This window comes from Megachile rotundata, chromosome 4 (assembly GCF_050947335.1).
Source record: "Megachile rotundata isolate GNS110a chromosome 4, iyMegRotu1, whole genome shotgun sequence".
Lineage (NCBI taxonomy): Eukaryota > Metazoa > Arthropoda > Insecta > Hymenoptera > Megachilidae > Megachile > Megachile rotundata.
The window spans coordinates 9,263,382-9,275,384 of record NC_134986.1 but is presented as its reverse complement, the minus strand read 5'-3'; the positions used below and the strand labels follow the sequence as shown (position 1 = coordinate 9,275,384).

Sequence of the window (12,003 nt, the reverse complement as noted above, 5' to 3'; positions counted from 1 at the left end):
TCATACGATTTATACTGATATACCTCGTGGCGAAATAACGCGAGAGTACTCAAAGCATATTGCAACGTACTATAATGCGAAACTAACGCATGGCGACAAAATTGGGTGATGATAGGGCACAAGACGAGTGCGTTATAATACATGGCGATATAACACGAGGCAATTTTGACGCGTGGTTATTTAATGGTATAGCAAACAATAATTAATACGTGATAATTTTGACGCATGGTAGATTTAATTCGTGGCGATATAACAAGAGATAATTTTGACACAAGATGATATAACACGAGGTTGTCTTAACGGGTAGCGATCTAACACGTGATCATCTTGATGTATGGTAATATAGCTTATGGTGATACAGCTCGAGGTAACCTTGATCAGTGGCGATATAGTGCGAGGTGACCTTGATACATGGCGATATAACGCGAGGTAATTATGACACGTGACGATATAACGCAAGGTAATCATGACAAGTGGCAATCTAATGCGTGATAGTCTTGACGCGTGGTAACTTAGTACGTGGAGATATAGCGCGAGGTAACCTTGATGCATGGCGATATAACGCGAGGTAATTATGGTGCGTGGCAATATAACGCGAGGTTGTTACAGCACGTGTCGAACTAATGTGTGATAATCTTGACGCGTGGTGATATAGTGCACAGCGATATAGCGCAAAGTAACTTTAACGCGTGGTGATACAACGCGTCGTAATCTTGACACGTGACTTTATAACACAAGGTAATTATGATACGTGGCAATCTAACGCGTGATAGTCTTGACGCGTGGTAACCTAGTACGGGGCGATATAGCGCAAGGTAACCTTGATATGTGGCGATATAACGCGAGGTAATTATGGTGCATGGCAATACAACGCGAGTTTGTTACAGCACGTGGCGAACTAATGTGTGATAGTCTTGACGCGTGGTGATATAGTGCACGGCGATATAATGCAAAGTAACTTTGACGCATGGTGATAAAGCGCGTGATAACCTTGACACGTGACGTTATAACGCATAGTACTCTTAACACATGGTAATATAATACGTAATAACAACGTGGCGATATAACGCGTGATACGACGGTAATCTAAACGTGCAGTAACATAACGTAATCTTGAAGAGTGGCAATAAAACATACGGTAATATACCGCGCAACGATACTACGTAAAACGATTCGACGAGTAAAGATATAAGGCGAGGCAATTTCACCGATCAACTGAATTCTACCTTCCTCCACTTTAAAATTCATTATTCCACGATAAATACTCTCATACCGAAAGACTGTGCCTTCCGGTTATTCAGAAAATGGTCCATTCCGAAGCTTCGAGATTAAGTGGAATTCTTTCGAACGGTAGAACGAAGATAACGGGATGAAAAGTGAAGGGATATTCAACGATGTTCCCGGAAAGACCCTCGAAGATAGACTACCTCCAGTCAGCTAACAAACTGCCGTCAAACCCGAGCTGATCTCGATTTCCCTTGGATCTCCGGCACGTTCTACCGAAATCACGTCCGGAAAGGGGGATCTCCGTGCAAGTCCGTAGATACTTCCTCTCTCTCTGTTCTGGAAGTTACGTAAGTTCAGACTCGTGGCGTCTACGTAGATCGTTCCTCCGTTACGTGGCGCACCGTTTGTTCTTGGTTACGCGCGTCATTCCGCTCGTTTTCGTTACGCGATCGTTACGAAACCGCGTGGAGGTCACGAGCGTGGTCGAAACACATCGATAGTCGCGATCGATAACGAAACAAATTTAGCCGGGAACCGCTGCTCGAATTCGGAATAGTTGAACGATACGGGGCAAACATTGGGAGAAGCTCGAAATATTTCCACGGAAATTCGATTGTTTGTTTCCGGTTAATTCCCGGATTTCGGTGACGCATGTTTCAGGAAATGTATCTGATCGTTCTTGTTGCTATCGCAATTTATTTATATTTATTTTCCTGTGATCAATCTTTCGCGTGCACGTAAATAAACTTGTGTATCTTTTTCTCGTCAAAGACTACGACCGAATATCTTTCAGTGGAAATAGAAAAACTTCCTTCGGAAAACTTGAGAAGCTCAATTTTCAAAAGAACCCTGGCTAAGAAGTTTCCAAGGGATCCGACAAAATAGGTGGAGCCACGTTTTACCTTGAAATTAAGGTTTTTTTCCCGACTTGATGGAACGTGACGGAGCCGAGCATCGTCGGGCGTTATTGATCTGGCGTAACGCGAACCTCGAGATTTATTAAGTTAGCTCCTCGAACACGTGTCCGACGCGGGTCGTGCAAGGACGCAAGTTTCGCGTTTAATTCCATTTTCGAGAAGGGCTAGGTCGACGTAACCTTTCTGACCGTAGCTGCCATCGACTATCGTTCGAAACCGGCTTTACTGATCCCCGACTGAACTTTCCACTTTCCACCAATCTTTCCTTTAATCGTCCCTTCTGGTCGATGAAACTACAATTCTAAAACTGGACGTGACGGCTGCTTTTCTATTTATTATACTCCATATTCTGGGAAGTTCGGTTTAGTTGCCCTTTGTGGCTCGACTACAGCAACGAATTATGAAGGTCAGGTGAAGTGGTCTAAATACGGACTGGGTTCTAAATATGGACTGAAGCATAGAACTATGTTAGAGCTTTAGTAGGAATTGTATGAAACTGAAGAAACCAGGTTGAGGAAAATGGAGGGTCTTAATTGTTTATCGTAAGGGAAGTATAGAATGAGTGTACATTCAAATGTTACTTCGTGGAAATTATTGACAAGTTTGGTAATATGAAATAAAATTGGAAGTTCATATTTAAACCACTTTACAGTGAAGCTGTTTATAGACTTCAGATTAAATACAATAAATATACGTGACATATATGTCAAACATATATGACATACACGTGTTAGTGTATTCGTAATAACGATAAGAGAAATTGTCCCTGTATCTGTGAAGTTAACATCGTTTTCAAGGTTGAGATCGATCGAAATGTTTCAGGGTTCAAACTAATTTTCTAATAGCGTAACAAAATACGGTCGATTGAAGAATTTCGTTAGCAACTAAATTCTCGGTAATATTCATTAAGTAATGAACTAATTATCTAATGAACCCGTGTGGATAAACAGAGCAGCGGATCTGGGTCAAACGTGGATTTTCCTCGAGTCCCTAATCCTATCATGACAATCATAGCTCTAACCATGAAACACCTCATAAAGCAATCATAGCTAGGGTATTATCATAACAAGTATAAAGTCTCCAATTTTGTTACTGTCAAAATTAGCGAGTCTTAAAGCTGGTTTACTTAAATAGGGTAGTGAAATGTGGATTAGTGGCGAAGGCAAGAAATGTGGTAGTAGAGTCAGTAAATGATATAATATGATACATGTGCATGTATGTACACACATACATATGTATATGTATGTATACATACATACATACATGTATACATATGTAGATACTCATATAGATACTCACATATGATATGTAGATACCCACATGTATGGACATTGACATGCACATGCGTATACATATGCATATACATGCATGCATGCATACATGTGTGTATGCATACATATATGTGTACGTGTATATACGTCTTATTTGTTTAATTATCACTAATAACATTATTGATATTAAATAATGTATTGATATTACAATCACCATATGTTACAATATGTTACACATATGCTATGTCAAATAATTCAGTGAAATAATGAAACAGTAGAAAAAAGGAAAATCTAAAACAGCAAAATGATGATGATAAAAATGATGCAGTGGTAAAATAGTAAAATTTATAAAATGACAAAAATAGTGGTATAATGGTACAATAACATGAATAACAAAATGGTGAAGTAATATTACTCTTCACTAAGAGTAACACAGTAAAATAATACAATGAACAATAAAATATTAAAAGACAGCAGATAAAATGAAAAAATAATAAAAATAAAATGTCCGTAAAAGAATAACATCTATCAGCGTACATTAGCATAATAAGCTTAGTACAAAGAAATAATTTCGAAAATCGAAGCCCACGTTCAGCAGACCCCCCACGCGATATTTCACCCTCCACGAGACTCCGTTTCTTCTATTTTGTTCCGGCGTTTATTACGGCGTTATTCGTGGGAAAAGCGAAAGAACGCCCACAGACAACCCTCGGTTGTTTAGAAAAAGAGAGGAGGGTTGCAGAGAAGGAAGCGGAAAAAGGCGTCCGGGGCGATTTACCGAACGACGATCATTCGCAGCGAAGCTTTTACGTGATCGGAGAGAAACGAACGGGATCGATTCTCGATCGTGTCTTCCTCTCTCGCCGTTTAATTGCTGGCTGCCACGAGCCGATTAAAAGTTTCCGCGTCGTTTCATGCGAACATTTGCGTGAACTCGCTTCCGCGTGAACCGGAAAAGAGAAGAGGAAGAGACCAGCTCGAACTTTCGCCTCGCGTGATTCGATCGATGTATCTTCCTGTTCAACCCCTTGGTTTCTTTCTCCTTTTTCTTAGTTCTGGGATGTCGAAATTGTAACTGGGAGTATAGATAGTAGAATTTTTGCATTTCTTACTTTGCATGTATTAGGTTATTGGATGGAGAAGGCTAGTAAGGAAGCTTTTTATTAATCTTACTAATCTTCTTCCTAAAATTCTCAAAACAATACATCTTCAAATTTGTAGATCTTCAAACAGTTAAATTCTCAAAGTCATAAATCTTGAAATTTTCACATTCTCATATTTCTAAACTCCTAACGAGCTAAATACTTACATTTGTAGATTTACAAATCACTACATCGCAAATCCCTACACCCTCAAATTTGCACATCTCCAAATCAGTACATCCCCATATCACCACATTCCTTAAATTCTAGACCCCCAAATAACTAAATTTCCAAATTCCTACATTCCCAAATTTGTAGACCCCCAAATAGCTAAATTTCCAAATTTGTAGACCCCCAAATTTCTACATTCCCAAATCTCTAAACCCCCAAATAGCTAAATTCCCAAATTCTTACATCCCCAAATCTCTAGACCCCCAAATAGCTAAATTCCCAAATTTCTAAATCTCGAAATTCCTACATCCCCAAATCTCTAAACCCCCATATAACTAAATTTGCAGATTTCCAAATCCTTAAATCTCTAAATTTCCAAAGCTCCAAATTCTGAAATTCTCAAAAGTCCCTATAAGAAAACTAATTCGTCACGACAGTTGTCATTAACTATTACGACAAAGTTCACTGATTCACTCGAGCAATTTTGGTCTATCGATTACCACTCTTACAATTATTCGCTTTTACAAATATTTTACCCTTGATATTTTTTTACAGAAATATTTTTGCATATACCAAGTAATCGAAAGATCAATAAATGATCTTAAAGTAAGAACACACTACCTGAGAAAGAAGCAGCTTTCGAATGCCCTTGACAGTTAACGATCATAAAAAGGATACATTTCTTGGAAGAAGTCTAGGTGCGGTGGTTGAAGGATATCCAAGGCTGAGAGAACCTGTGAAAGAACAATTGTAACGAATTCACGGCAAGCACTTTGATGAACACAAATCTTTTATTGATACAATCTCACTTTTATCAAAATATATTTATTTTCTTAATAAACTAACGACGGTTAACTACCGTCATAAATCTGTTAACGTATTAAATATAATTGGAGAAAATGTTCAAGTCTTCATTAGCACCTCGAATTAAAATATAAACGAACCGTACAAAACTCATAATTTGCAATTGTAATCTTGTCGTTTTACTTTTGTACAACTTTTCCTTAAGAAAATGTTAAAAGACTTAAAAGCTGTTTTCTTTTGATGCGAAAGAGATCGTGTTAGTTCAAGTAAATAGATCTAAAAACTGTGTTTTGATGCGAAGAAGTATAATTAGGGATTCAGGTAATGTTTAATGAATATCTTGAGGAAGAAAAATAATTTGAAAAATGAGTTTAAGGTACTCACGTTTTCGTGTTTGAAGAAGCAGAGCATCTTCAGCTCCCTGAAGACCCGTTTGCTGCTCACGAGGCTCTGAAAGACGTTCGGCAGTTTCTTCAAGGCCACTCTCCTACCGTCCCTCGGATCCGTGACTGCCCTGTAAATCAACGATAATTTATCATTAATAATACCTCCTTCAAAATTAATCGCTATATTTCAAATTAAAGCTATATTACTATCAGCTTTTATATACCGCTTGAAAATTTATTTCTCTTAAAGGTCTGGTCTTCTCAAACTTCATTTAATGTATTTCGGTTAGAACTGAAACTGGAATCATGATAAATTACCAACTTCTACATTTCCCAAATTCTAAATTTCCCAGCTTCCAAATTTTCCAATTTCTAAATTTACCAAATTCTAAATTTCCCAACTTCCAAATTTTCCAATTTCTAAATTTACTAAAATCTAAATTTCCCAACTTCCAAATTTTCCAAATTCTAAATTTCCCAATTTCTAAATTTCCCAACTTCCAAATTTTCCAATTTCTAAATCTGCCAAAATCTAAATTTCCCAACTTCCAAATTTTCCCATTTCTAAATTTTCCAATTTCCAAATTTCCCAACTTCCAAATTTACCCAACTTCCAAATTTTCCAATTTCTAAATTTCCCAACTTCCAAATTTTCCAATTTCCAAATTTTCCTATTTCCCAATTTTCCAATTTCCAAATTTTCCAATTTCTAAATTTACCAAATTCTAAATTTCCCAATTTCTAAATTTGCTAATTTCTGAATTTTCTAACTTCTAAATTTGCCAATTTCTAAATTTCCCAAATTCTACACTTCCCAATTACTAAATTTTCCAACTTCTACATTTCCCAATTTCTATATTTCCCAACTACTAAATTTCCCAACTTCTAAACTTCCCAAATTCTACGTTTACTCTAAAGTAACACAGCAAAGACCAAACCATCTACCTTCAAAACTCTCCCCTTCAACAGTCTACCCTAAAAGTTCCCCCAACATCAAATATTCCCCAAATACTGAAAAGTCACACGATCCACCCCAAAAAATGTTAGAACCGCCATGGCGTATCAAGGGTGGTCAGGATCGAGCATCGATGTATGAAACTTTATAAGGGTTATAGTTACAAGGGTGGCGGTTTAGAACGAGATTGACTAGCGAATGGAAAGGAGGGATTGGAATCGTCGGTTTGCGGTATAACCGGCTGACAATGAAATCGAGCCACCGTAAACGAACTAATTGCAGGCACAATAATTATTCTGCGGATCGGTGCAGGATCGGTGCACGAGGGTGGCGGGTTTGTCGTCTACTGTTGGATTACGGATCGATCATGCTCGTTTCTGTTATTAACCCCCTGGAGGGCAGACTCGTTCACGGATCGATAGATAACCTCGAAATTTATTGTGCCGCTACTTCTGCCTTTCGAAATTCTTCTGGGAAACTTCGATAAACTCGCGATTACGCTCGTAAAATTCCTCCCTCAATCTCAAACTACCAGGCTTTTTACTTTAACATTCTTATCTGATATTTTAACTTTAGGTAAGTGAGTTGGCTTATATACTTGTGCATCTATAAATTTCTGGATTTTTAAATTTTCAAGTTGGGACGTTTGAAATTCCTAAATTTTCAAATGTTTAAGTTCTCTAGTTTCTATTGCGAAATTTCTAAAATTCCAAATTTCTAAATTAGTTACTACTAAGTTACTACATATGAAATTCCTAAATTTAGAGATTCGAAAATTTATAAATCGAGAAATGTTGAAAGTTGAAATCCCAAATTTGAAAAATACCGAAATTAAAAATCCCCAAATCCAAAAATTCACGACTCCATAAACCTAACTCAGAAACGTACAACTACAAAATTAAAAATAATTTGAAATTTTCCTTGGAAGAAATGATTACCAGTCCCACAAGTGTCCACTCCATTCGCTTTCATTAAGACACTCATAACAAACATAAGTTGCAGCGATAACAGTCATAAAAAGTAAGAAAGACGGTACTAAATTTACTGCAGAAATTTGACGTGTTAGTTGAAAGTTACACGGCTGGAAAGCACTGTTACTTGTACTTTCGAATTACAGGGAGATTCTAAGATACTTGTTCCATTACTCTATAATTTACTTGTTGCGATAATGTAAGGTAGGATGGTGGGCCATAAGAAAGGGGCGGTATAAAGTTTTGAATTTACAACAGAAATTTGATACGCTACTTCAAAGTTACGTGAATACATACTGAGTTATTACGCGAACACACAGTGAGTTTACGCGTTGAATGCTTCAGTAGAAATAATCGTACTTAATGCGCCATGTGATAACGTGTGTTATTGATGTTCCTACATATCATATGCGTACTGCTGTTTATATATTATTGTGTATAATAATAATAGTATAATGATTTTATGAATGTATATAAATACTGTATGTAATATATAATTTATGTCATTATACTAAGTAAGATTTAATTATTATTATTTTGTTATTTGAGATTTTATTATTATTTTCTTATGGTCAGCTTTATTATTATTTTGTTGTGGTCAATTTTATTATTATTTTGTTATAGTCAACTTTATTATTATTTAGCTATTATTGACTTAATTCTTTGTACTGTTTTAACGAGTCTCATGACGCACTCTTTGCGTCATAGCTGCAATCAATTTTACCCAAATACATTATGTTATGGTCAATTTTATTATTATTTTGTTATGGTCAACTTTATTATTATTTATCTATTATTGACTTAATTCTTTGTACTCTTTTGACGAGTCTCGTGACGCACTCTTTGCGTCACTTACAGCTGCAATTTTACTCGAATTTTTAATAGATTTCAATTTGAAATCCAATTATAACTTGTATGATCAATTGCATAATACCTAATTGATGTAACATTTCAATTTTCTTCATCTGTTTTAATATTATACCTGTGATTAATTCTGTATGACGCACCTGACAAATTACAGTGTAAATAGCAATAATTAACCAATTCTTATTATCGACTTAATTATTGTTTCTCAACAACTACCAATTTAGCAAACAATTATTTACTTATCATATACCATTGATTCAATGAATAATCAACGAGACTATGAAACGATAGTGAAGGCACCGTTGAAAGCGCAATTATTTTTTGGTAAATTTGTAAAGGGCGATTGCGTTATCAGAGTGCGTCGGGTCCGTTGAGAGATTAAGCCCGATTCACAGAGGAGAGTCACGAACGAACAAAGGTACGACGACCTTCGAAAAGGGTCAACGCACTCGGCCTGCCAAGCATAACGGAAGTAAGGCCACGGATTTCGAGTAGAACGACCCTGAAGGCGCACATAACACCATGCGACTGCCTCCACTAATTTACCTCCGCGATACTCTTCGCCTTTTAATCGCCTTCCCTTTCGTTTAACACCTTTTTTCGAGTTGAACGCATTTGCATTCGCATTTGCATTCTTCCTTTCCTTCGAAGCTTTATTATTTTTCATATTTTGTATCCTGCGATGAATATCGCTTTTGCCTTTTTATTTGAAAAATATCATATCAAGAATCAGTAAGAATTAGAAATTTTAGTTAGGAAGTCGAAATAGCAAACTTAAGCACTTGATAAAAAAATTAATCTTTAAAGAGGTGCAATTTACTTGAAACTTAAATTTACTTAAAATAAATTTACTTGAAACTTGAATTTGCTTAAAATAAATTTACTTGAAACTTAAATTTGCTTAAAATAAATTTACTTGAAACTTAAATTTGCTTAAAATAAATTTACTTGAAACTTAAATTTGCTTAAAATAAATTTACTTGAAACTTAATTTTATTTAAAATAAATTTACTTGAAACTTAAATTTGCTTAAAATAAATTTACTTGAAACTTAATTTTATTTAAAATAAATTTACTTGAAACTTAAATTTACTCGAAACTTAAATTTATTTGAAATTTAAATTTACTTAAAATAAATTTACTTGAAACTTGAATTTGCTTAAAATAAATTTACTTGAAACTTAAATTTGCTTAAAATAAATTTATTTGAAATTTAAATTTGCTTAAAATAAATTTACTTGAAACAAATTATACACAAACAGTAATTTAATAATAAAAACGAAAGAAAAATCAGGAAACAGCTCGAACTATTGATAGAAACATCAAAGAGTAGTTTCTAATGAAATTTCAACTAATCGCGTGTCACGTCAAACCAAACTTATCTTATCTAACCCACTCTCGATTCGCTTAACGTTTTAATTAAATATCGCGCAGGTCGCTACGCCTATTTGTATCGTAGAACAAAGTCGATGACGGTAGGATAAAACAGGGCCGACCATTATTTGCAAAAGCACCGGTGGAGCTTTAATTAGTCACCGTTTAATTAAACCTATCACATGGTAGCATTGTTATCTTCTATTATTAAAAACAGGCTAATGGTGGTATGTTTAATGAACAATGTAATAAGGGAAACATGTGCGTTTGTTGTGTAGAGAAGGACACTGTTTAAGTTTAAATTATTATGCCTAGGTTTGTCATAAATATTAGTGCGACTTGTGTATTCTTGGATCTTGGAATCTTACCTTAGAATGTGGTAGAATTTTGAATTCATGGAGGTTATATAGAGTTCAAGGTTGAATATGTTATTAGATTGTAAATGTGCTAGATGTTAAATATAATTAGATTCCAAATAGTTTAAGATTGAATATGTCTTTAGGTTTTAAATTTTCTTAGGTGCCATGTACATAATGATCTAAATAGTTCAAGATTAAACATATCCTTAAATTCAAAATATTCCTGAATTTCAAATACATTAAGATCTCATATAATTCAAGGTGGAACATATCCTTATATTCTAAATATTTGCAGACTCCAAATACATCAAGATCTTAAATAGTTCAAGGTTGAACATATCCTTACATTCTAAATATCCCTGGATTTCAAATACACTAAAATTCCATATAATTCAAGGTGGAACATATTCTTATATTCTAAATATTTCTAGATTTCAAATACATCAAGATCTTAAATAGTGCAAGGTTGAACATATCCTTAAGTTCTATATACTCCTAGATTTCAAATGTACTAAGAACCTAAGTACTCTAATGATAAACCTATTCTTAGGTCCTATTATATCCATACGTTTCAAATGTACCAAGATTCCAAGTACTCTAATGATGAACACATCTTTAGGTTCAATACATTCCTACATTTCAAATGTATCAAAAACCTAAGTACTCTAATGGTAAACCTATTCTTAGGTCCTATATATCCATACACTTTAAATGTACCAAGAACCCAAGTACTCCAATGATGAACATATCTTTAGGTTCAATACATTCCTACATTTCAAATACAACAAGATGCCAAAAATGTTCCAATCTTGCACATCTCCTTAAATTCAAAATATCCTCATCTCAAAGGTTCATCTCATCCCCCAAATATAAATTTGTCGTCCCCCAAATTCAAATATAAACTATTACAACAACTCGTACAAATATTCCTATATCCACGTATTTCGGAATTCATCCCCATATCGCTAGCTATTAATTTAATTCAGCGGTCGATTCGATGGATCTTATCACACACCGTATTATCTAATCGCGGTATAATTGAACAAAACACGCGTAATTAATGATCGTAGTCTATTAACGCGATCAGATCGATAGCGTAACAATGAAACGAGTACAAATTCAACCCCGTTCGACGGAGGGGTTGGAAGGGCGAATATTATCGCGACCGGTTCAGCTTTAATCGGCGTTTAATTAAACGATCCGAGCGATATTAATTCGAGATCGCGATGACTTACGCGTGACGGGACATCTCGACGCCTTATTCGCGTTAAAACTTGTACACAAACGCAATATGAATTTGCGTATGATTTTACATTTATAATGATATCCGGTTTGTATGAATTTCATGGAACTTGTGTGGATTTGTAATGCGTCGACATAGGTAATTAACCTTTTGGGTATGGTGTAATATATTGTTGATAGCGTGTAAATAGATATTGACAATTTTCAATGATTCGCTTTATCAGTCCCACGTCCCGATATTCCCTCGTCCTGAAATTCCCACGTCCCAAAATCCTCAAGTCTCAAAATTCCCACGTCCTGAAACTCCCACATCCCAA

At 35.3% G+C, this 12,003-nt stretch overlaps 1 protein-coding gene and 1 long non-coding RNA gene across 7 annotated transcripts in view; one reads left to right on the top strand and one right to left on the bottom strand.

Annotated features, from left to right (window-relative positions):
- Nucleotides 1-12,003, bottom strand: part of nmo (serine/threonine-protein kinase nemo) — a 210,611-nt gene that overhangs the window by 81,686 nt on the left and 116,922 nt on the right. For all 6 annotated transcript variants that reach the window (XM_076530660.1, XM_076530661.1, XM_076530658.1 and 3 more), the window contains exons 2-3: nucleotides 5,917-6,046; nucleotides 5,407-5,462 (exon numbers count right to left, since the gene is read on the bottom strand). In XM_076530660.1, coding sequence (XP_076386775.1) covers nucleotides 5,407-5,462; nucleotides 5,917-6,046 — 186 coding nt within the window. The remainder of the gene's footprint in view (nucleotides 1-5,406; nucleotides 5,463-5,916; nucleotides 6,047-12,003) is intronic.
- LOC143264266 (uncharacterized) overlaps nucleotides 1-12,003 on the top strand; it is a 128,632-nt gene that overhangs the window by 114,039 nt on the left and 2,590 nt on the right. The gene's annotated exons all lie outside the window — the stretch shown is intronic.